At 43.7% G+C, this 25,600-nt stretch overlaps 4 protein-coding genes across 7 annotated transcripts; 2 read left to right on the top strand and 2 right to left on the bottom strand.

Annotated features, from left to right (window-relative positions):
- Positions 1-1,879: 1,879 nt before the first annotated feature.
- On the bottom strand, positions 1,880-4,664 carry mipa (major intrinsic protein of lens fiber a). The gene is made up of 4 exons (XM_062541270.1): positions 3,736-4,664; positions 3,015-3,179; positions 2,720-2,800; positions 1,880-2,540 (listed from the first exon to the last, which is right to left on the bottom strand). Exons 1-4 carry the CDS (start codon positions 4,093-4,095, stop codon positions 2,355-2,357), a joined length of 792 nt encoding a protein of 263 aa, XP_062397254.1. The 5' UTR covers positions 4,096-4,664; the 3' UTR covers positions 1,880-2,354.
- A 3,672-nt stretch (positions 4,665-8,336) lies between these two features.
- On the bottom strand, positions 8,337-13,934 carry ptges3a (prostaglandin E synthase 3a (cytosolic)). Its single transcript, XM_062541275.1, has 8 exons — positions 13,729-13,934; positions 12,212-12,325; positions 11,955-12,024; positions 11,692-11,790; positions 11,471-11,560; positions 11,253-11,309; positions 11,092-11,119; positions 8,337-9,493 (listed from the first exon to the last, which is right to left on the bottom strand). Coding segments are annotated over exons 1-8 (480 nt in total). The 5' UTR covers positions 13,731-13,934; the 3' UTR covers positions 8,337-9,473.
- A 2,421-nt stretch (positions 13,935-16,355) lies between these two features.
- dtx3 (deltex E3 ubiquitin ligase 3) lies at positions 16,356-23,157 on the top strand. Of its 3 annotated transcripts, XM_062541267.1 has the most exons (5): positions 16,356-16,854; positions 17,013-17,055; positions 17,943-18,814; positions 19,501-19,718; positions 21,227-23,157. In XM_062541267.1, exons 2-5 carry the CDS (start codon positions 17,043-17,045, stop codon positions 21,300-21,302), a joined length of 1,179 nt encoding a protein of 392 aa, XP_062397251.1. In that variant the 5' UTR covers positions 16,356-16,854; positions 17,013-17,042; the 3' UTR covers positions 21,303-23,157. The 3 variants fall into 3 exon arrangements, with proteins under 3 accessions (XP_062397251.1, XP_062397252.1, XP_062397253.1); XM_062541268.1 differs by lacking the exons at positions 16,356-16,854; positions 17,013-17,055 and adding an exon at positions 17,067-17,317; XM_062541269.1 differs by lacking the exons at positions 16,356-16,854; positions 17,013-17,055 and adding an exon at positions 17,362-17,563.
- A 163-nt stretch (positions 23,158-23,320) lies between these two features.
- Positions 23,321-25,210, top strand: LOC134087647 (probable E3 ubiquitin-protein ligase DTX3). Of its 2 annotated transcripts, XM_062541266.1 has the most exons (4): positions 23,321-23,529; positions 23,630-23,971; positions 24,332-24,549; positions 24,863-25,210. In XM_062541266.1, exons 2-4 carry the CDS (start codon positions 23,651-23,653, stop codon positions 24,969-24,971), a joined length of 648 nt encoding a protein of 215 aa, XP_062397250.1. In that variant the 5' UTR covers positions 23,321-23,529; positions 23,630-23,650; the 3' UTR covers positions 24,972-25,210. The 2 variants fall into 2 exon arrangements, with proteins under 2 accessions (XP_062397250.1, XP_062397249.1); XM_062541265.1 differs by having other exon boundaries at positions 23,321-23,971.
- The last annotated feature ends 390 nt before the right edge of the window (positions 25,211-25,600 follow it).

Genomic DNA, 25,600 nt, shown 5'->3' with positions numbered 1-25,600 from the left:
AAGTGGCCAAAGAAGAGACAATGTATAACTTGAAATGATTGTTTATATTTATCTAGACCAACAATCATGTGAATTGTTCTTTTTTTAAAAAAAGAAATGTCTTTACACTGTACATTACAAACTCCTCTATCCCAGCCTCCCGCCCCATTTTGTAAATCAGTATCCATTTTCAACATTTCAACATCACTTAAGAAATCAAACAAGCATATTTGTTCAAAAGCCACAGGAGAGGGTGGGGAGAAAGCCAAAAGAGAAAAAAGAAACTCTTGGTGTAGCATTAGGTCTGTCCAACAGAGGGCTAACAAGGGAGGATGAAAATCTGCTGGTCACTGCCACCGAGATGTTGAGCCATTCACTCCTCCGCTCATCCATTAGTCTGTCCATCTATTCCCTCACTCACCCGAGGTCCTGCTACATGAGCTGCTAGCAGCAGGCTGGCAGGCCAAACAGAAGGAGGAAGGGGGGGGGGGGGGGGTACTCTGCTGACGCAATTCTTCATGACTCGCCAATGAAGAATGAAATGTGAATGACTGACTAGTTAGAGTACAAAACCGTATCCAACAACCCCTCAAAAATAATTAACCAGAAGCTAAATTGCTCAGCTGCCAATAGATCTGGCCTTCCTTAAAGACAAAGGCAGCAACAGCTTCATGGTTTGAATGGCCTTCACTAAGGCAGAGGGAGCAGACCGCAGAAAGAAACCCAAGCTTAATACATTTTCCTCCTCAAATGGAGAGGAAACCGAAAAAAAAATGAGATGAAGAGAAAACTCACTGCAGCACTGTACACTCTTTTTTTTTGTCTTTTTCTTGTCTTTTCAAACCACAATATTACAATATATGAAAATCAAATCAAATAATATATTAAAATAATTGTTTTACTACAAAAATAATGATAACTGAACAAAAAAGAAACTCTAAAGTACTGTCTTGCTCCTAGCTTAAACATTAAGTGTGTGTCTACAAGCATGAGGATGTCTTTTGGTAAACGTTTCTTTAAAAATACACTTTCATATGTTATTCCAAGTCAGGCCATATGATGCTCTATTGAAACTAGCAGTGATTCAAACAATATGGAAGGTTATCTGAAAATCTTTTAAACAAAAAAAAAATAGAAGCAGTTAAAGTTAAGAAAAGACCAGTGTTGTTTTTTCTGTCTTCGTGTTTATTTTTTCATATGAATAATAATTGATATGTGCTCCTTGTAAAGAAACACAGACTAGGCCTGAAGCCTTAAGAAACCAACGAAACAATGTCCAAAAAAAAGAGAGACTAGACTAGATTCCCATAATATTCAAGGCTGTTGTTATGGGAGAGAATAGAAAGGGGGAATCCCAACATACTGCGCGTAAAAAAAAAAAATCAAGAACCTGTACTTGTTTTCAGCAAAAATGAAATGAGCGATGGGGAATATCTTTTTTTTCCGTGAGCGAGGTAAATAAAAAAGGAACAAGGTCATGATACAAACATAAGATTGGTGATAATGAAAAAATGGAATACTTAAAAAAAAAAAAAAAAAACCCGCGAGTAAAACACACACTCATGCACGCACACACACTGAAGAAAAATGAAAGTGTGGTTGAATATATCCTCGAAGAAAAAAAAAAAACTATTGGTATATTACAAACACATGGATTTTATGTAGGGAAAAAGAATGGTAGCGAAGTGATCAAACTCAATGAAGGGAGGCAGGCAGGTAGGCAGGCAGGCAGGGAGGGAGGAATATAGTAGAGAGGGATAGGGAGATGGGGAAGCATGCGGAAGTGCACTGCTCTACGGTAGCTCACTCCTAGTAGTCTACATCTGAGAGAGATGCCCCTGTCCTGAGGAGTCCCCGGCCGGCCTTTCAGCCAGGTCCGACCCCCCCCCCCTCCCCCTCCCCCTCCCGGCATCAGCAGCAAGCCCCAGAGTGAGTGAGCGAGCGAGCGCCGTCTTCAGGGGGGAGGGGAGTCCTCCTCTCTCCCCCGTCCATCTTTGTCCTGCAGATCCAGGGGAAGGTGGTGGGATGAGTGGAGTACTGAGATGAGAGGGCCAGGTGGGATGGAAGGGACGATGGCGTAGAGGGAAGAGGGTTTCGGTTTTTTTTTGTTTTGTTTTTTTTGTCTTTGTCTTTCCTTGTGTTTGCATGGGTGAGTGACTGTGAGAGACATCTGTATGAGCATATGTGTGTGTGTGTGTGTGTGTGTGCGTGTGTGCATGTGTACAGGAGGATGCTATTGTCACTGTGGTGGTTGTTTTTTTTGGTGCTAAAGCAAGCTGTGTGACTTGGGTAAAGGTACACATGTGTAGGTGTGTCTGTGTGTGTGTCTGTGCCTGTGTGTGGGGGCTCAGGACGATGCCCCTATCGGTGGTGTTTTATAAGGCCTGTGTCTTCAGCTCGATGGGCTCTCCCCTGGTGTCCTGCTGGCCCTCGGCCTCGGGGGGCCGGTTTCCCTTGAGCACAGCCAGCCTCTCGGCCAGTCCACGCATGCGGGGGAACAGCATGAAGTCGTAGAACAGAGCGCCCATGGCCCCACCGATCATGGGACCGACCCAGTACACCTGGACCAGGACATGGAGAGGAGAGAGAAGACAGAAACGTGAGGGAAGAGGGAAAACAAAATGATGTAAGTTTTAAATGGCACGTGTCAACGCTCTCCAAACCATTCTATGGATGTTTCAAGTTGGGAAGTAACTGAAAAAGAGGAAGTTTTTTGGGTTGCTATTTTTGAAAGTCTTACCCAGTGGTTTACAAAGTTCCTGACCATCACAGCAGGGGCAAAAGATCTGGCAGGGTTCATTCCTGCTCCAGTGTAGTACATCTGTAACGAAAAACAACAGCCTTCTCAGGAGACGTCTAGTGTAACACTGTAGCTGGTTGCTCAATCATAAGTTGCGTGGTACTTCTGTTCCACAGCAGTTTACGTGAAAATAATTAATAAGAACTTATGAGCACAGCGTTATTCATCACTGATGAGGGGGCGGGGGGGGGGGGGGGGGGGGCGCGCTGTGTGTCACACATGGCGGATGACCTACCCCCAGGAGGTGACCCATGAGCACGGAGAAGCCAATGGCCAGGGCAGCGGAGCCCAGGCGGCCATTCCTCCTCTCGTCCGTCACGGCGAAGATGCAGACGACCAGTTGCATGGTGAGGAACACCTCCATGGTGGTGGCCATGCCCAGGCTGATGCCAGGCTGAAGCTACAAGACAAAGACATGTGTGAGAAACAGGAAACGGATGACAACTGGGTAATGTCATCAGCAGTTTGGCACTTCCAGCGTAAGACATTTGAGAGCAGATCGTTCCCAGGAACACATATTAGCTAAAAAACACTGAGTGGACAATAGATGACCATAAAGGGAGAGCAACATAGAAAAACTCACTGCAAGCTAATTTCGTCATCTGACCAAACCGTAACTTCACTCCACCAAATAGGCTAGATGTTGGTAAATGAGGAGGATGCGACCATGATCTGCACTATTTACTGTTAGTACCAGATTGTCCATCCTTATTTAGCCAGAACTCAACACATTACACAGCATATCATCGCACCATAAAATGACTGATCCACACTTCAATTTCCTTCTCCCATTCTCACATTAGACTAAACAGAAGACAAGACTCTTCCACAGTCAGCTCTCAGAAACCAGTGTTGGGATTTGCTTGTATGCTTGACATGTACAAAAAAAAAATCCAAATGGGTCCAAATGACCAAAAGAACTGGCAGAATAGTGTAAAGAGCTGGTCTCCACTTACTGTGTTGAGAGCCAGGTTACCCCTCATGTTGTTGGGAGTGACCCCGTAGAGCACGGCGGCGCCGGCCAGGGCTCCTAGGCACTGGGCGCACATGTAGAAGACGGCGCGGAACAGGGACATCTGAGAGCCGATCAGGTAGGCGAAGGTGACGGCCGGGTTGATGTGTCCGCCGCTGATGTGACCGATGGACTGGATGAGCGTGGCGGCCGCCAGCCCAAAGCAGAAGGCGATGTGGAGAACGTTGTGAGGCCCGGTGGTCCAGCGGAGGGCCGCCCCCAGGCCAAAGAACACGAAGAACATGGTGCCGTAGAACTCGGCGAACACCGCCCGCCAGAACGACATGGACCGGAACTCCCACATGGTTGCAGTTAGTCAAACAGTAGTCAAAGGTAGGTAGGCAGGAGGAGAAGATGCAAGCTGGAGGTATATGTTCAAAAAATAAGGAGACTGGGAAAAGTTTAAAGCCCTCTGGAGAACGTGGACAAGCCTCCAGAAAAAAGGTTCTTCTTCAGCGACAAAAAAATGACCCACTCTCAAACAGAAGCCACGAGCGACGGGGGGGAAAACAGAGCGAAGCACCACCAGGAATGACAGATGGAGACAGAGGAAAAGAGCAGAGCCACCTCTAAAAGCTAAAGCCGCATCAGCCACTGCAGACAGCTCAACATGGGACTGAGCGCAGGTCAGCTTTGCTGCTCTGAAAAGGTCTGTGCCGCTGGCCCCTTAGAGCAGTTGCTGTGGTCATAGAGCCTTCAGGTGTGTAGTGTGTGGAGCTTTTTCAGGGTCTGTCTCTGAGACAACCTATGGGAGAAAACCTCTAGCTCTGCTGCTGCTGCTGCTGCTGCTGCGGATGGTGATTTAGGAAAGGAACATGGACTGACAAAGGTTGAGCATGTCCTGCAGACATTCAGCCTCTCTGAGCGAGCTGGGGGACACCACGGGGGTATTTATAACGCCCCTGGGGCCACGCTGACGCCATCATCCCTGCGGCTGCCCGGGGGGGAGGGCGCCCAGGACAATACAACAAATCAAAACAAAAATACTTAACCCTTCGGTCACCCACGCACGAGCCCAGCGCTGACCCCTAGTTCACCATCAGGGACCCCCGTGTCCATCGAAACTGCGTGACATTGACTGCGCAGGATGTATGTGTGTGTGTATGTGTATGCGTATGTGTCTTTTGGGGGGGGGGGGATTGGTTGGGGGTAGTGTGCACTTAAACATTTTCTGGTGGGTTATGGTAGATTGTTTTCAAAATTTGGCCATGGGAATGTTAGATATGTCCTCAATAAACCATCGTTTCAAATGTAACAAATTGGTGGTCACCTTCCCTGAGGACCAGATGAATGGTTCTCACTGGGAACTGGTTTATGTGTCAAGTGTGTAGAAGTCTGAATAAATGACCACTGAAGACTCGCGTCCCCAGAGATGGACTTGAGGAACTTTTCCAGATGCTAACATAGATCTTCAGCCTCTGTGCCCCCCCTGAGCTGTACCAGGAAGTGATGCCGGGAGGCACCAAGCTTACATAGTTCCACTTGAACTAACACAACGCACAGCAAAAGGCAACAGGCTGCCCTTGGCGTGGATTAAATGTTGTCCCCGGTGAGCCGTCTCACATGGAGAGACAGGGGCCCCGGAAGGAAACCCAGCGGGGACAATGATCGGCCAGAGCCATTGCTAAAACAACCGATTCTGGTTCAGCACTTCTACATCAAGGGGCGGGGAGGGGGTTAAGCAACAGTTTCACAAAAAAAAGGCAGGCCTGCATCAGTGAGCTCTATCTGTTCATGTTGGAGACAGGGATCGATACAGTCAATTCAGGTTTTGAAGAATATGAAGGATATGGCCTTACATTCTATTCTCCTGCAATAACCATATTGCCATATTATTGCCAGTTTCATCAATGCACTACGTTATTGACTATATATATATATATGACAAATGATTGGTGCCTAGGACCTTGATGCCATCTTACAAGATCTTAGAAGCACACATATCATTTCATGTAAAGGCCCACCAGCGGTGTATTGAGCTCTGCATCTCTACTTGATGATAAAGCTTTGCTTTGGTCTTGCACAATAATGAAGAGCCTCCCACCCCCACCCAAGCCTGCCACTAAAGCCCCATCCACACCTCTGACACACACTCCGCCCCCATCCCCATCCCCATCCCCATCCCCGTCCCCATCCCCATCCCGGTCCCCATGGCAGCAACTAAAATGGCACACAGTGGGCATTCCACACTAGCTCTGGGTCCTTTTCCCCTCGGCTATCGCCACAGCCACTCGAGGCAGTGCGAGTTTGTTCTGTGCAGAATTGATTAGGCAGAGGTTTTTTGCATTGTGACGGCTGGCGAGGCCAGCGGGCTGAGGCCAAATAAGCTCTGGAAAATCCATGTTTGGAGAGGAGGAGGGGACTGCAGGGCCCGGGCCATTGAGCCTCTTCATTGGAGCATCACAAGGCCGTGTCCGTGGCCCGGCCCGCTGAAAAGATACTGCTGCGCTCACGCTTTTTTTTACCCTTTTCAAGGGCTGCACAACAAAATGCTGGCAGCAACAATTTCTGTTTGCTTTCTTTGATCTGTTTGTGTTACAGGGGCTTGCTCGAGAGTGCATCGAACAATCCCTCGTCTTTTTTTCTCTCTGTTTACCAAGTAAGCATTACTATCCTACATCTGGTGTCCTCCCTAGACTGGGGAACAGCTGTGCATCAGAGGGAGCGTGCAGGTCTCTGCAGAAACAGCACCAATGTGTAACACTGGAAGGCGTGATGCAAGTGCAGTGTGTCTACCCCTTGTCAGATGGATGTATCTGTAGAGAATCATGTATGTATCTGTAAACATGCAGCGACAGGCAAAATCAGGCTAAGATGGGGAGGGGAACATGCATAATAGTCTATTGAAAGCCCTGGGCCCGCGGGCCTATAATGTTACAAAATAATCAGTCTTTAAGCAGGTTAATGTTTCATATTCCAGATAGGGCTGTTGAAAGTGTCTCATCCTGTATGTGCCACCAATGAAAAGTGTGAATTTTCAGTGCGCCCGCAGCAGGCAAGCGCATAACTTACACTTTCATTCAAGTTCCATTTTGTCAGATGGTGATTCCCTCATGACACTTTGGACTAAAATAGAACTCTGCCGGTCGGGAGAGTAAAGCAGACTAGGCCCAGAATTAACTAGTTGGGCAATTTGTGTGTGGCCATTGTGGGGCGGATTACGACTCTCTCCTGGCTTCCCCAGAGCTGGTAAGCCCCCTTTTGTGGGTGTAAACCCGCAGCGCGGGGACGGCTCACCAAACCCGCTTGCGTGGGTACTTTTCTATCATTGCTCCCGCAGACTGCTGACACCAACACAAGCTCCCGCCCACAAAAAAAAAAAAAAAAAAAAATCCAAACCAGAATCCCAACATGCCTCACACCTGTGAACCATAACTAGATCAGATGTAGCAGATGTTGGCAAGCAATCTAACACACTTGTATGTTTTAGATGGGAGTGATGCAGTCAGGATCCTCCTCCTGCCACCAGCAAAAGACAGTTTGCCCCATATTTCATGTCTGTTTTTAAGGCAGTAAAGACAATCTCGTGCATGCACAGAGTGCTATAGCACTTGTCTGTACCTTACATAGGATTCAGTACTCCTCACATCTGGCAGCTTGAATGACAAATGCCAGGTATTATGAATGGCATGTGGTTTTATGCTCTCACCAGAGCAGGAATGTCAATAACTTTCTCTGAATGTAGCTGAAGGCCCCGAGCCAAAGGATATCTTACATAACTCGGCTGGAATAGTTTAGCGCCATCTTGTGGTGATTAAACACTACTCCCTCCAGTTGAGATATATGCGATAGGGGTCCTTGACCCCTCAAGGGCTCCTCAGAGTTACAGCAGGGGGTCCAGCAAGTTATTTACTCGTATGGTTTTCTTTGTAAAAAAGAATGGCAAAGAGCAAATTCTGCAAAAATACAAAAGCGATGACAATTAATCAATCAATTGGCCTAGTGTGGCCAGGGTGTGCTGGGTTTGGCATAAGCCTGTTCAGTGTTTGTGTGGCCCGTGTGGTCCAGGTGCGGTACCTGGACATGCTCATTTTATAGCCCGGGTGGCTTGTTTGTATGCTCGTTCGTTATGTCTACATTGTCATAGGCCCAGCCTACTATTACTTTATTTATGTTATTGTTCATTTGAACTCTTATTTTGATTGATCAATAAACCGGTCATTTCACTAGTATTCATCAAGTCTAACTAGTTACGGCATCCTCTACCCTAGGATTTGATATTTACCCGTAACAGTTGGTCATTTGCATATAGTAAAAAATAAGTCTTAAGTTTTAGTGCAGTCCTCTGAAGTGGCCCATTGTCTTTTGCTGTCAATAATTGCAGCGGAAGATGAAAGCCAACCAAATGTGGTGCTCCGATATGTCTACTAGGGCATGAGGAATTTTCTTGATAACAATCTTGTTAACTGAACTGGTAAATCCGGAGTGCCATCCCTCATTTAACAAGTTGCAGTGAATCGTGGTACACAGCATATCCTATTACATGTGTCCATAAATGCTACGCTAAGGAAATACAATTTTTTTAAAAAGTACACACAAGCTGGCTTAGTTTGAGACAAGTTTATTAGAAATAGGTAGACAAAAAATCCTCACTGCATTTAACTAAAATTCTTAAATCCGCTGAGACAGGTCAGCACAGGATACAGTAATAAGTGTAATCTTGCTTTGCTCACACTTGCATTGATATTCCGAGTGCAAATACAATTTTGGTCATCTATTGGTGTCATCCTTTTATTGGTTTTCTTTTGTTCTGCCCAGCTGTTTGGCGCATGTCTTTAGCCATTTCATCTTTACATATATTGGAAGCAATCAGTGTTTTGATGCCTGCTACACTTTCAGGTGTTACGAAAACAAAACAGAGTCATAGCCATTAACTTGGAACCATTCAATAGTTTTTTTTTTTACAGACAGTAATATGTATTTGCAATATATCTTATGTACATGGATTTACTTCAAGGGGTAGAGATGCCCCTTTGTCAAAAGTGATTCAAGGGCGGTACCAATAGAACCTGACCAGCATACACACAAATCAAGCATTTTCATTCATGGCCTGGTACACCACGGAGCGATTGTGGACATCATCCACACTTAAGGAAAATGACAGTCTCACTTGCAAAAAAAACAAATACCTCTCAATTCATAAATTAACAAAAAAATAATTTACAGCCTGCACCACAGAATAGGAGGGAAAGAGTGTTGAGGAGGGGGCGATTAAAAAGTGAATTAAAATTATTTTCTTTGCCAAACTTTTTGACTCCATCAATTGCGAGACCAATGGCAAGCTCACAGAGTACGCACTCACTGATATGGAACAGAAAAGAGGGGGTGTGAATTCTGCAGGAGCCCGGCAACCACTTCCGTTAAGTTTAATGGACAAGAACTATGACCCCACAACACGCCATGGAAATTATACTGTCCGTGCCAAGTTTTAACAGATAGGCGCAGAAACCGCTGAGTCTTCAGAGGCAGCTCTGCACATCAAAAAACACAGTTAGCTCTGCCCCACGCAGATCTTCAGAGAGAGATAGGAGAACAATTTCTTTAAAAACAAAAATTGCAATGTTTCGGTTTCTTTTGTATATGGCTAACAATGGATACCCTAATCTTTTTTTTTTTTTTTACCAATTGACATTATGTGACAGTCCTTGCTATAGTATTACACAGACTTCATCATGACTTCCTTTACTCCAGGTCAGGCATCTCTGCAGAGGAGAAAAGAACAACGTCATTTATAGAGTTTTGAACATGCATCTGTGCATTCTGATATGACTAAATAGTCGGGCAAGTTTTTTTGTGGAGCTATGTGTGTTGGCTTGAGCTCATTGAGTCAAGGAACAACCGTACCACAAGCTAGTGATTATGTCTGAAAATGGCAGACAGTAAATATATTTGCAATTAAGAAGTATGCATCTTACACACTGAGAATTGCTTGTTGGTGCATGCGCTCTATTTATTGGTTCATCTTGTGTGAACATGCAGGTTCAGCTAACACAGTGTTTGCCCAACCAGTTGCCATGTCATTTGAATGCTTAATTGCAGTACTGCCTTTCCCATGTTTACTTAAACAATGCAGAGTTAATAAAACGGTGAATGAGTCCATCACATAAAGAACACTTTCTTAAAACTCCATTAACTGTACTGAAGAAAATAAACTATTTTAACTGTAACGGAACGCTTCCATGCATGGTCATAAGGACATTTCTCTGCATGTTCATACGAGGCCGCATCTTTGCTATCGGGTGAATTTACCAATGAGATCTATGAATTCAGAACATGTAAGTAACTCGGCTGTCGATGTAACTATATTATGGCTGGTGAACAGAACAACACTATGGTTCTGGAAGACACAGTAAAAGGTAAGGGTTTAAGAAAAAATAAAAGATACACTTGAGAGTATTGCAATATTTTATTTAGCAATACCCACCGTTTTCCCTACGGGTAGCAGTGTAGTGGTGCTCTTTCAACTCTGCCGTTATGCTTTCATGTACCACTGATACGCTTTTTTGAGTCCTGCACCTCTTCTAACTGTAAGAACATAATCCTAGCAGGATTTGTGGATCTGCGCTGAATCTACTTTACAACTTAACCTGACCTACGCAAGTGGCATACAGCGTTTATATCGGTTATACGGTGTGTGCACTGGTGTCAATGTACATTTAGATTTTGTAAATGTCACATTCAGGTCCAGAGGACCATAATAGGACCAAAAGTAGACAGGAACTGCAGGGATAACCTCTTTCACTTCAACTGTGGTCCGGGGAGTTGCCGTTTTATTCAATGACCAATTCGAACTCTGCATTAATTGTCAGCTTCCTTATTCCAGCCTCTATCTGTCCATCAACGGTTTCTCTTCCTCTCTCCATTCTAGTCACTCTCTACGCATCAAGCTATCATTAAAGCAACCACACCACTGTTATGAAGAGACACCTTGATATATGAATGTTGTTGACTAAATAGTTTTTGTTGCTGCTGTACCATAGATGACAGGGCTATTATCATTTCTGTCCATCACTGGAAAAAACTGTGACAGTGTCACATATACAGATTGTATACATCACACGGAAAGTGGAGTATTATATACAGTCTTTACATGGAACACTGTTTCAAATTTGTATGTGCTTAATTTGTTTACCTAAAGAACAAATTTCTTCTTAAATTGTATACACATACAGGACTCTTCCGTATACAATTATAAAATTATTTCTAAAATGATATAAAATAGTCATGATATATTGAATTGTAACCCCTGTATCGTGATATATGTTGCATCATCTGACAGTGAAAATCACGGTGAACTTACTTTCATCATCACTATCAGCAGAGTCCTCCTGTAGGGGTAGATTTCACAAAGATGATTAGCATTGTTCACATTCTACACACAGCTGCATATGATGCAGAAAACTTGGTGTGTTGTGATGAATCATAGTGTAATATTTCATATTTAAATGAGATGGGCCTTACATCATCTGCAGGATCCACATCTGGTAGATCATCTTCCCCTCCCATGTTGTTCATCATCTGCAGGTGAAACAAACAAATCATAAATGAATATTCTTAACAATTCCTTAATAAATCTCTCTCTCTCTCTCTCTCTCTCTCTCTCTCTCTCTCTCTCAAATAGTGCACACTCAGTTTGCATGACCATAGACATGACTAAGGGGTGGCTGTGAAGTCCGCACCTCTGAGAAGCGATCGTAATTGGAGAATTCTTCATCAGAGTCATCTTCCCAGTCCTTCCAGTTATTGAAGTCCACGCTGAGCCAATTGAGCTGTAATACCAAAAACAGGTGGAAGGTTTGTTTCAATGTTATGTTTCTCTGTATAAATGTAATGCAAAGGGCAAGTCTGAAAACATTATATACAAGTTACATCTCAGATATGACATGCACATCTATCTGACCTTTGCCTTTTCTTTTGTTAGTCGAGGCCATGACTTCCCAACCTCAGACTTCCGTAGACAACACAACACAGACCTGTCTGTGCGCTTGTGCTTTGAGTCCTGAAACAATATTCAAGTACAATTCAATGACAAGAAACGAATAGGCCCACACCTGCAAACAAACTCCAAACAAACAACGTTCATTGACTGCCAATGTAGCATTTAATACAGTAATATTGGCTATTTCCACAACAGATATTATAAAATGCTGCAATCATACTTACATTTGGGTCAATTGCGCCAAAGAGATCAACCTCATTTAGGTGTTTAGCGTTATCTGTTCCCCCAACACAGCTTCAAAAGCAACAAGATATTGATGATTACCGGCAATCATGTTCAGTCAAAGGTATAGTTAATAGTCTACTTACTGCACTTCATTGTAACCAATGGAATATATAATAATATAGTGAAATAGGTTTAATGATAAAAATGGACAGGACTTTACCCGATATAATATGGACAACTGAAAACCAAAGCCTACCTGAAAATAAATTTTGATGGCTCGAATTTTACTTGGACATCTTTGCTGTCTTCTACACAAAATTCCACAAAGACTGCATCCCTTCTGTCATACCACTTAGCACCAGCTGACTGCCTGTTGAATAGCACAAGAGGGGGACAAAGGTTGAATCAAGTTTGAATGTCTTTCATGTAAAACATCAGGCTTATCCTTGTTAAAAGTCAAGTCTCGACTCATGCAAGATTTGGAGTCGGTCAGGATAGACACATTCCAGTGAGCTTATATTATATTGGGATAGCATTAGTCCACCACTGGAAGAAGCTTCCAAAGATATTACTTGCTGGAATGCCTTTTACTCCACCAGAAAATGTTAAATTAGTCCACACAATGCTGATATGGGGGCACTACAACATGGACTGACTGTGCAAGGTCATGATGGCGAATGAAAGCAAAAAGCTTTAAAGACGTCTATCGTTGACCGTCTACATTCCAAAATCTATTCATCTCCACTGACAAGTACCCCCTGCTGGCGATGCCACATGCATGTGAGGCAGACAAAATGACTTAACCAATAGTTGGTGTTACCAAGACAACACTCACTGGCAAAACCAACCGCCTACCATGCTCATTCTAAAAAACTCATCACTGTTAGTTCAATGGGCAATCAGTTATCTACGGTAAGCAGAACCCTAGCTGTTATAGCCACCATCCTAGACAATCTTTTAAAACGTCTTGGAGAATGTTTAATAAGTGATGTTAAACAGCAGGTATTAACATGTATCTAAACTGATAGCTTGCATAGCTGTTGTTTGCAAGGCGAATGTTAATCTTCCCTGGTCATAGCATAGCAAAGTGATGCAGGAATGCATGCTTGTTTTTCGATTCAAAACAATCTAATCTCCTAGATGTTTCTGTGTAAGTGATTATTGAAACCACAATACACAACGTAATAAACAAGAAAGAAAACAAATGCTAACTTAGTACAGCTTCAGACCCAGTCAATATCCTGCTGTTAGCTAGGGTTAACGTTAACGTTAGCCTAAGTTGCCAGCAATGGCTTTTGCCCACGTGATCAAATCGAATATTGCTCAGCTAAATGTTGCCAGAATCATTTCCAAATATATAGAACATGCAGTCCCAGGAAATGTTGTACTTTTACCAAATTCACTATCCATCAAACAGATATTTGTGCAAGAGGAAGGTATAATGACTTCACTAAAAAGCGCTAGCCTACCTGGTTGGCTGAAGCTAACGTTAGCTAATGTCACTTCAGAATGAGGGCCCAGCATACAAGAATGTTCGGTTATATTTTTTGCACAGATTGCCGTCATAAATTGGTTGAATTGCAGATATATTGTACACATCAAGCTGTTCACACCATTGATCGTAACATATTACTTAATAAGCAGTTATCATAAAGTTCAAGTTAATTCCATGAAACTGGCCAAACCCGGCATTTGAGGATGTGAGTTAGCGTTAGCTTCAGTAAGCTAACATCAATTCAATCTCCTTCATTCAATGTTGGCGAGCCAACTTACATTTCTATGACTTTTCTCTTGTACTGCTTCTTTCCCCGACTGTTGTTGCGCCAGTTGAATTCCTCCTCTGATTTCCTCGTTACAGTGTGCCAAAATGTGTGCCAAAATTGTTAGAGTAGCAGGAAGGAAAGGTATCTGGTTGACGCTAAATGAAAACCACCAAGTTACTAGCCTCGCGTGTTTTTCCTGTGGATCTCGCGAAATGACGCAGCTTTGCTCCGAGTCTCGCGTCCGACGTTTCTAGAGTCTCCAGTGGTTCCACCACATGATGCTCGTGTGTGTCAAACCAACCTGTGTCTCTCATTTCCTCTATGTGAACATAAACTTATCTTACTTTGACATTTATCCGTTCGATAGTGTTTAGTGACCTGACCTATCTAGTTCTAACCAGATTCTGGAGCGCGTATTCTGGAGAGATTGTAATTATCACCTTCATCTAAACAGCGGATCAAATGAATTCACCAATATTTCTCCTCAAATTCGTGTGCGAAAGTCTACACACACACACACACACACACACACACACACACACACACACACACACACACACACACACACACACACACACACACACACACACACACACAAATCCTACATATGGGAATTTTGTAATGGCATGCAAATTCATCAGGCCCTAATAATGGTAGGAAACAAGACCTGATGAAGACAGTTGTACATACTAACTAGCCTAATTATTTGTAGCATAATTTCATGTTATGAATCTATTGATGTTAATGATAATATCTTCAATGGGTCAGTTTTAGTGAAACCTGGAGAAAATAATGCATTTTCATGCCACCAGAATGGAAATATGCAGGGAAACAGAGGGGAAACTCCCATGACCCTAAGCTTGCTTATTGACAACTATGGGCAGCACACACAAACCATCTGGGACATTTAAAATAGTTTTGGAACGTGAACATGTCAACATTTCATTGCATCTTACTTATGCACAAGATTAGCAGAAGCAGATAGCCTACAGAATGTGTGTTTGTGCGTGTGTGCGTGTGTGCGTGTGTGTGTGTGTGTGGGGGGGGGTCGGTTTGGGTGCGTGCCCGTGTGTGAGTGTGTGTGCGTGTGTGTGTGTGTGTGTGTGTGTGTGTGTGAGAGAGAGAGAGTGTGTGAGAGAGAGAGGGAGAGAGAGAGAGAGAGAGACTCGAGCAAGTTCTTGGGGAGGCGGAAGGCGTTGTTTTTATGTATCAGCACTTCCATGTGCTTTACACCAAAATATTAGCCTGGCTAGCGCTGCAAGGCAGCATGGGAACACCTAGGCTACCAGAATACAAGCAGTAGCCTAGATTAAGGGCAGGAAATAAATGTCTGTTAAACTCCCAGGTATAACATTTGCATCAGTGGTGTTCTGACATAGCCTACTTTTTGCTGCTTATCAATAGGGGGTGCTGTTGATTAATCTATTTCACGCATTAAAGGTGCACTATGAGATCCTGAATGATGTTACTTCTGTTGACGTTCCACGTAAACAAACAAAACACTACTTTCCAATGCATGCTACTAAATCAAGTTTTCTCACTGCCCCCAACCCATATGTGCATGTCCACTAACCTCCAACCCCTCCCCTAAACATCTTGTTGGTGTTTGGCTGAAATGGTTTGTTATGTTTTGGTACACAGCCTGTGCCCCAGTGTTTGTTTGACGTTTTACAGCCCCTGTGTTGTCTCCACAGTTTTTTTTTTTTCACAATGTATTCAGGGATCAGGCAGCAAGCTGATCAAAGGGAGATGGCTATGATTTGAAACAAAAATGAAACTGCTCTAAAAACCATGCAAGATCTCATATAGTGCACCGTTAAAATGTTTAAAGGACAAAACTTATCTTTTTCTATTCATTTAGGCCTATGTTCTATTCATTTAGGCCTACGTACAGCCTAGGATTAATTTACTGAAATGATCTGTTTTATTAAATTAATTACATTCATTTCAGTAACTTAGGCTCAGTAACCTACTCAGTTTGCCATTTTAGAATTGTAATTATGGAAATAATAAGGGGCTGAGCAGAAGTAGCTCAGTTCCAAAACTATCACATTCAATTTTATTATTATTAGGCTATGTGGATTATGTGTCTACATGTTGCGGCCACCAGACAATGGTCTGTTCTGCCCCTATTAACCTAGGCTATAATATAATTAGCCTATATCTTATAGTGTTGTTTCAAATAAGCAGTGTGCAGGGGTGCACTGGCAAGTCATGCTTGTCGTTCAGTCTAGCGCCTGGATTTTTTTAAAATTATTATTATTATTATTTTACTGTTTTGTTAGGCTTGTTCATTTGATCATTTATTGATGTCTGTCTGGTTTGGGTGGACCGGTTAAGTAAGCCGCTCCGTCCAGAACATAGCCATGTTTTTGTTGGATTATTTTTATTAACTCAGGGCATTGCAAAATAACATAATGCTTAATGCTCTGAATAAACAACGGTTGTTCTTGTTGGTGATGATGATTAAGCCTAGGTCGTAGTTATTACACCCTAGGCTACACCCGGTTACACCCTGTTAGTTACACCCAATCTCGCCAAGATCTTGCACAGAGAACCATACAAACTGTTTCAGCCTGGATTCTGGCGGTGTCAGTGCGTAATCCAAACGCACACTAAAAGGAATAATATGGACCAATCGTGTTTCGCGAATGGTGACGAACTTCCTGCTTACATTTATCTCCATTTCACCGACGAAGGATTTTAAAGGGAACAAACTATATATCAGATCTGTTTTAGGAATGAACTGCTGTTGACAACAACAACGATATAAAGAAGCTCCGTATAGTGTTACAAACAGCTTAGTGTGGTTTAGGAGCTCATAGGCAGCCTGTTTGCTATGCCGCACTGTGTCTCTACGGTTTGGATGTCTTGTCTCCCAAGGACATGGGATTTAGGAAGGCACAAATCGCTGGGTCAATACTTTTTACTGGAATATACGTCTAATTGTGATATGGTAAAACACTAAATGTTACGACAGTTTTCAGATTGTTTTTGTCAGTGCTTTTACTGATCCAATTGATCAGAATAGACCCAATGCAGCAGTGGTCGGATGTTTACATCGAATGGAAGGCTTTTGCTGGTTGTAGTTTTTCTCCTCATAATCAGATCCCACCCGGTCCTGTCGCGACAATAGGTGAGAATATTTTACATATAGCCTACCATTGTGACAGAATTAGTAATCATTTCATTGTCCAAGTAACATCAATCAGACCAACAAACTGTCATCTACATTCATAGCATTTAAAAATGTTCACATGTTTACATGATGTCACTTTTTTTTTCTTTAAACAGGAAGATATAACTTCAAAATAAGTGGAATTTATGGGATCACAAGGTAATATTTGAATATTTAAAACATATCAATAAACATCAGAGGTAACGCAAGGTCTAATTCGTCACTGACTTGTGTGGGATAGCAGCGAGGAGATCTTTCTTTGTTTGTACTAGAACAGCTGATTCCTGTGCAGCAATTCTATTCTGCGACCGCCTGTTGGCTCGGCTTGGCTTTTGCCTGCGGGTAGCCTATCTGTCAAGATCCGCTATTAAAAAAAAACCTCGATGATACCATTATAATGTAACTGAAAAAGACTGTTCAGGTATTTAAAATTATGTATAAAAGTCGCATCACAACATCATACAGTGACATCGAAGCACAGGAGAATTGTTCTTGGTCTAGCCTAGGCTACTTGTGGCTTTGTTCATGACGTTACTCCAGCTGACATTGTAGAATACCGACGGAAGTGCAGCTAACACAGTTACGTTGCCCATATTCTTCTGCATTTTCTAACCAGCCAAAGTAGTTATGTTGTCTACACTTCTTTGAGTTTGAAATAGGTTTGGTGGTACGTATTCTCTCGATGTTAATATGCAAAGTTGTTGTTGACCAGACGGAGTTGTGTTGTGCGAAAACGCTACACGTGTGTCAAATGGTATGCTAGTAAGCTAGTCGCTGCATCATCACAACATTATGTTAAAGTCCTCACATAAGCTCATCCGTGTAAATGGGTGGATGGACGGACAGTCAGTGACGGATTTGCACTGGTTAGCACATCCAGCAGCATCTGTCATTGAACTGAATGTACTGAACTGAATTTGTGTCAGATATATTTCATTACTAACATGTTGCCATCTTCCTGAGTCTTCCTTTATTTCTTGGCTAACCTCATATATTGAATAGCAAACAAGTCATGTGAACATGGTTATTATTGCTTTCCCCCCCAGTTTCATCAGAAGAGATGAGTGTGAGAGCGGGGCAGGGCAGTGACGAAGTGCTGGTGTCACAGGCCGTGTGGGATTACCTGGCGGCTGCTGGGAGGCGCTGGCTGCTGGAGTTTGAGGATAAGCAGGGACTCAGCGCGGGCATCATTCGCCGAGGGGAGCGCGGGGGCTGCTGTGCTGTGAGGCTGCAGCCAGTGGAAGGCAGCAGCCAGGGAAGAGCCAGGATGATGGAGGGGTCGGTCTCCCCCGCCATACGGAAGGCCTTCATAGACCTGTGTCGCTGTGCCCGCAAGGAGATGACCAAGCTGGAGGGTGCCCCTAAACGGAAGCGCTCTCTGTTGCCCTGTGTGGGGGGGCCCGAGTTGGACGGAGAGGGCAGCCTGCTTTCCCCGCCGCCTCCACCTCCCCAGCCACGACGTTCCCAGAGGCAGCAGCAGCAAAGGTCCAGGAGGAGCAGCGACCTGGAGACCTGCTTGGTCCTCCCAACGCCGCGTCACGAGATGACCACTCAGCCAAGGACAGAGGCTGAGGCCAGTCCTATGGCTTCTGTTGCCATGGCCATAGGTGCTGAGGTGAGCAAGGAGGAGGGCATCGGCAGCGGCAGCAGCAGCAGCTGCCCCATCTGCATAGGAGAGATGGTCGACAGAACCACGCTGGAGAAGTGTGGCCACACCTTCTGCCGCTCTTGCTTGGACCAGGCCTTCCGGGTTAAGCGGGCATGCCCAGTATGCCGTCTAGTGTACGGGCAGCTCATCGGCAACCAGCCTGCCAATGGAACCATGATGGTGGAAAGAGACCCAGACCTGGAGTTATCTGGTCACGAGGGCCATGGCTGCATATGCATCATCTACAGCTTTCCTCCTGGCTTGCAGGCGGTGAGTAGTCCAGGACAAGCACAAAATGAGAGCGCAAAGGGATGACACCAATCACATCCCTTGGGCAGATACATAATTAACAGCACAATTAGGACAGTGTCTAAGAAGGGTGGCAAATGTCCCTGGGAAATCAAAGTTAGAAGGTTTTGATTTGGGAATGATGAACCGTCAACTTGTGTTCGATTTTCTCATATCTGTATTTGTAGAAGATGGCCTTTCCTCATAACCTTTCAACACAAACAGCTAGGGAGATATTCTTACTAAATCGGTTTGAGAAAGTGGTTTCAGACAGTGACAAAATATGGAGCTATTACATTGATGAAATCGGTTGCTATGCAACAAAGTTTTGTTTTGTTGAAGACTAGATGCTGTGCTTGGAATGCACCTTGGGTATTCAACTGCATTCAAAGTCTTAAAGTGATTTCATTCTTCCCTTATGCACAAATTGAATGCATTCTATAGTTTTCATAGGTGCTTTAGGTGACCGAGAAGGAAATTACTTTTACAGTAAGATATTCAATCTATAATTTATTTGTTTTATTCTATTGCAAGATTGGCAAGATTGGCAAGGTTTAGTCGTGGTAATCTGCGTAGAGGTGTTTCAACATGCAGTTAGCAGTGCTAATAATACATCATGTAGAGGAGGTTTGAGCCATCGTGTTGTGTCTGACTTGTTTCCACTGCAGGAGGAGCATCCAAACCCAGGAGTCAGGTATCCTGGCACGGACCGAGTTGCCTACCTGCCCGACAGCCCCGAGGGGAACCGAGTCCTGGGCCTGTTGAGGCGGGCCTTCGAGCAGCGTCTCATCTTCACCATTGGCACTTCCATGACCACAGGCATGCATAATGTCATCACCTGGAATGACATTCACCACAAGACCTCGATATGGGGAGGACCACGCTGGTGGGTTTTCTGCTTGTGTTCGCTCTTGCAAACATGAGTCTAGGGCTCCAGTAATGCTAGTCTGGTTTTCACCATACTAAGCTCAATCTTTTAAAGAGGAATAATGCAGGATTGGCGATTTCAGCTCTAGTTTCGGTTTCGTTTTTCGTTTTCGCTCGTTTTATGCTTGCATATTTCTCTGCAGAGCTTCCCCGACAGCTTTAGCGTGTATATTTATACATATATAGGCTATATATAAATATATAAATTGCAAGCGTGGTTCTTCTTGTTCCTTTCGCGTCTCTGACTTCGAGATGTAAACAGCAGACGATTGTTTATCAGAAAGTTGCAAGGTTGTAATATCGGATAGGGACACTAAGGGCGGGAGCAAATATGACTGTTTTCGATAAAACTGGTCAGTCAAGCAAAACAACGATTTCTAAGCGATTTTATGACTATGAAAAAGTTGCATAGGGTCTCTTTAAGTTTAAGTCGCTTAAGTTTCGTTCAGGGGGTCAAGGCCGTATTGATTAGCTTCGGCAAGTTAGCAAGCGCCATTTTCAATTATGGCGCCTCGTGGAGCATTTAGAACCAGCTCCGTGCACGAAAATCCGAGTTGGGCACGAGCTCTCATGCGCGTACATGTTGGTGGACGGGTACCTACAGCCAATCATTACTCCGTGCGACACTCCACTGGACTCACAGGTGTGCGTTCCCGAGCAACTTTTTCTGCTTGTTGTTATGCGGCAAGCAAGGTATGTGCATTATCGCCACCCTCTGAACTGGAGGATGACTCTCTTTTTACAGAATGTCCAATAAAAATCAATATAGGTCCATGCGTCATTTCCAGCTTTGGAACTTTGCGCATGGTCAGAGCCGACTGGCGCTGGATCGGAGCTCCAGTGTTCAATATGGCGTTGGCGAAAATTGGCCGGATTTACTAGCCTAGCATCGGCCATTCATTTGTATGGAGGGCGGGACTTAGTCACGCTCTCCAGTTATATATAATACCTCCATGGTTTCGTTATCGTCACGTCACCGGCCAATAGCGTGCCAGGACTAGAGTATGGCCGTTTCTGATTGGAGCCAAAGGTTCTGGCAGTAAACAGAGGAAAAAGATCTGCTGGTTTCCAGCCTGAGCTGCCGGGCGAAATTCAAATTCCCCGGAAGTTCACCCAGCCTACAGTAATGCTACAAGTGCTATTCTTATGGAATAATCCAGCTCTACAAGTACACACCATGATGGCTTCAATGCAATGCTATTGCTATGTGAAAGCTGGAGCCCTCATCGGAGCATTGCTCATTTGACCAATATGTACCAGAGATGTACTGTTTGTTACACAAAGACAAGGATCTGTCAGAGGTGATATTTGGAGAATTGTGAGATTTTCTGAGAAATGGTCATGTTGTGTGCATGTATTGTTTTTCTAATCCTCTGGTTTAAACCAAATGAACCAGGACAGTTTTAAAGGGGCTTATATCCGTGATTGCATAATAAGTCTATGCTTCTCCCTATCTCGTTTTTTCAGCTTCGGTTATCCAGACCCCACTTACCTGGTTCGAGTGACAGAGGAGCTGCGGGAGAAAGGGATAACGGCTGACTGACGGGCCGAGCACGCTGCACTTTTTGGAGTACAAGCGAGAGGAGCGGTGGTGGTGGCGGTGGTGTTCGCTCTACCCACTGGTTCTTCTCCCTCCAGGTTCCCTCCAGGTCAACCAGAGGCATGGCCGTCAGCAACAGCTGTGGTGCAATCAGGAGACATCCTGTGTTTGATCCAGCTCTTCTGTACTATCATAGACATCCGTTCAGTTCTTCTGAGTTGTGTTCATTACAGCTCTTTGAGTGATGTCATTGCAAGTCCAAGTGCAATCCAGTGATCTATGTCACTTTTCTATGGTAAAAAGGAGCACTTCCAAAACGAACAGTAATGCAAGCTGCTTTGTGGGTAGGCACCTATGTTGCGTTAAAGAGTGTAAACATTTTACTTACACTGTTATGGTAAAATGCAAAATGTTAAGGATTCTTCTTATTTCAAGCACACAACCATAGTTGGTTTTCTAATCACCTTGTTAGTGAAACAAGTTTGATGGTTCAGTGATGTTATCTGTTCATCTCGGGGTCAAATGTGACGGCACAACTTGGATGGTTAAGGCCAGGGAGTGCAAAAAAAAGCCCCATGCTCAAGAAGCATTGCAATCAGCACTATCAGGCACTTTGGCCTTGCGTAAGCGCAGGTAAACAATGGCTTTAGAATTGAGAAGGCTGGGTTTCTGTTTTGCGTTCTAGAACGAGGAGCGAGGCTGTAGAGGCTTGATCAAACACATGCCCAGTTATCTTATACACACTCCAGATTTGATAAGCTTCTGCGAGACCTCCAGTTTGTCCTCCAGAACCTCTGGCCTCTCCTCTCTCCCGGCGATCGATCGTTATCAGAGTGCAGTCACTGCCCTGATGTAGTGGAACCCACAATGGAGGGTCTGGGCGTCGCATTTTTATGTTTGGGTTGTTTCCTCCTACTCATCCTTTAGATTTTGTTATGTTTGTGACTTGTAATGTGCTGTTTTCCACACAGGTTGATGGTAGAACCACTCAAGAGATATTCACGACTCAGTATGTCCATCAGATTTATATAATGATGTCAAAATTCAAAGGGCATGTACACCACTTGACCAAATCAAATACGCAAAATATTGCTGAGATGCGTGTACGCTTTGCTTTCAAATGCCAGGCCGAGCAACATGCACAGTGTGTGGTGAGAGATTTTATTCAATAATGTTGAGTTGTTTGGATTACAACTAGTTTTATGTGTGGCAGGGCAATGATAATCAGGAAGTATGTCAAGTTATTGATTCACAATTAATTAGAATCGTGCCTTCAAACGACAGAGCAAAGATCAGAGCATGAGCGTTTCAATAAAGTTTATTTTCAGAAAATAATCTGTTCCTAGTTGAAATTGTGAACGATATGTTTAATTGGGCTTAAAACATCCCACTAGTGATCATGCAATGACAATGTACATCATACGTAATAGCATTATTGACTTAGAATAATAAATTAAAGCAGCCATAGATATGATTAACCTCATGTTTGACTGTGTGGAAGTTGTTTAGGCGGAGTTTATGCCCACACTAAGTTGGTCTGCCTTTCTCATCTACTGTAACTCTCACCATATTAATTTCTGTATTGTCACATCAAGGTCTTAGGAATCTGACTTTTTTCTGTTGAGGGACCAACACCAATATAATTTGGAGAGAGGCAGGGAGTTTACACAAACTACCTTGCTAAATTTTCTATGCAGTGTGAGTGGGAAACAATACAATTATTGATTGTTGACTGAATGGTACTAATTTCCTTTTATAGTTGTGTTGATTTGTACTCATGATTGAATTGTCTGTTTAACTTTTGAGATATGTGCTTTACATTTTCATACTTGAATAAAAGAAAGTTATGTTCCCCTGAGTTTTGGTGTTTGTCTCAATGCTTCAATTACTACAGTAAAGGTCATCAACGTTTTTGGAGATATGCGTCACTGGCGTCTGACGAGGTGAAGTGCAAATATTTGGTCAGTGTTGGACGCAATAGCCTACGTAAGTGTAAAGGGAAATGAACAAATGAACTTTCCCAGAGGAGTAGACCTCAGAGCAAGCAGGAATAAGATCAACTGCGTGCGGTAGCCTAAAAGAGTGATGAAGTATGGGAAGCAATTGGTCTCATTTTCATGTTATCCATCGGGGTACTTCCTGAAACACTCCCACTAGTCAGATGGCTTTTCGCATTATCCTGTGTGGGTGGATCTTTCACCGAGTTTCATGTAGCAGCTAACACGACCCGGTAAGTGCATTGAGTCAGTGCAGCGGAATGAATTTGTCAAGTATCCAGCGTCTCGTGTGATGTTTTGAGGCGTCATACTCAAAACTGAAAATCGTTCTAGGCCTACAGAAAAACATCGAGAATGACTTCATCTTTCGGCGACGGGGAACCGCTCGATAATGGAAATTCATCGATGCCAGATACCTACTGCATTGTTTGTATGGACAATATACAAGACAAAAAAACCTTGAAATGTTCTCATTCATTTTGCTCAAGTTGCATAGACGATGTCTTCAGAGTAAAACCTGCTTGTCCGGTTTGTAATGCGTTTTATGGGACCCATTATGGTACCCAGCCTCGGGATGGAGTCATGAAAGTGACCCGTACTTGGCACTGTGTACCTGGGTATGAAGGCTGTGGAACGATTGTTATCAACTACAGTTTTCCACCAGGCATCCAAGGGGTGAGTTTGTCTCGTTGAAAGGTTTCAAATGCAGATCATCGTTACGCATGAGGTTTAAGCAGTCCAGTTTGCTGACAGTATCTCCATGTGGAATTATGAGGAGCGTAGCCATTCCAGCATCACAACAAACCCAAACTTAGGAACGGAGGCACACTGCGCTTCATGTAGTTACACTTGCATTTTAGGAGATTTTACATGTATTTGGTGTGTCTTTATGCACTAAACAAGTCGAGGCAAGTCTGCTGGCTTCATTTACCATCCACAGCTGTCTGCCCAGTTTACAACTTAAATGAAATGGTCAGAGTATATAATTGTGGGACATGATCTTGATTAATGTTCTATTATTTTTTGACACCACAGCCTGAACATCCAAACCCTGGCAAACGTTATGCAAGCACCATCAGACAGGCTTTTCTACCTGCCTGTGAGGAGGGTGAGCAGGTCCTCCAGCTGTTGAAAACTGCTTTTAAACGCAGGCTGATCTTCACTGTGGGAACTTCTGCAACCACAGGGCTCTCCAATTCCATCACCTGGAACGACATTCATCATAAGACCAACATCAATGGAGGCCCAGCATTGTAAGGGCCCTATTAAACCAAGCCCAAGGCTGTGTTATGATTTATTTCGTAGGCAACCCACCAGTTGATGGTCATTTAACGTGAAGGCCTGTACAATGAAATATGCATCTTCTGAAAATGCAAAATCAGTCATACTACTTTCCAAATCTTTCTCTAATGATAACAGACATATTCAGAGTCGAGCTTGACATTACCCAATGGTGAAGCTTGACAGTACCCAAGAAATCAATGTAATTCATATTGTGTTACACCTTTATTGTAAGGGGGTGTATCAATGTATCATATTGCTGTGTCTTCTTATCCACTTATCCAGCTTTGGGTACCCTGATCCAAGTTACCTCAAACGGGTTAAGGAGGAGCTGTGTCTGAAGGGAGTTACTGAAGCAAGCCTGGAGGACTCACCCATGGAGAGCCCAGTTTGAGGGGCCGTTAGTGTTTGCTAGAGCCCTCATCTGTTACGAACAAAGCCATACAGTATTGTGTCATAAAACTTCAAAAGCAAATAATGGAATGGAGGACAGTGGAGTACAAACAGTGAATTAGAGACGGGTGTGCCTTTTTCATGTTAATTGTTGTAGTGCAGCGTTCTCTGTCTTTCAGTTCTGTTCCCAAAGTGTTACATGTTGGAAAAGATTCCAATAAATAATTGTGTCATATAATGCATCAGATATGGATAGCCTTCTGTTCTCTTTGCACATAGGTGGTCTTACAAAGCCTTTATTTACAGTTGTGCCATCTTGCCCTATTTGTCCACTGGGGGGCGCCACACCCCTTTTAAATGGAGAAGCGTGGAGAAGCATGCACAAACACAGCTCAGCTGACCACCCTGCTCCTCCCTGCCTCCCTCACTGAGGAGTCAGCCTCAGTGGACATGGGAGAGGAGAGGGAGAGATGTGCCAGTGATTCTGATGATGACTCATGTTTCCCTGGATGGACCTCTGTTCTTTTTGGACACACTGGTAATCTGAACCATTTGCTGCTGGCTAAACTGCCTCTTGTCATCAATTGGTCTGTCCATCTGTACCCAAGTGGTGAACAGACATTTTGGTGT

Source organism: Sardina pilchardus, chromosome 7 (genome assembly GCF_963854185.1).
Source record: "Sardina pilchardus chromosome 7, fSarPil1.1, whole genome shotgun sequence".
NCBI classification, from domain to species: domain Eukaryota; kingdom Metazoa; phylum Chordata; class Actinopteri; order Clupeiformes; family Clupeidae; genus Sardina; species Sardina pilchardus.
The sequence above is the reverse complement of the archived record's forward strand: the minus strand, read 5'-3'. Positions and strand labels throughout refer to the sequence as shown.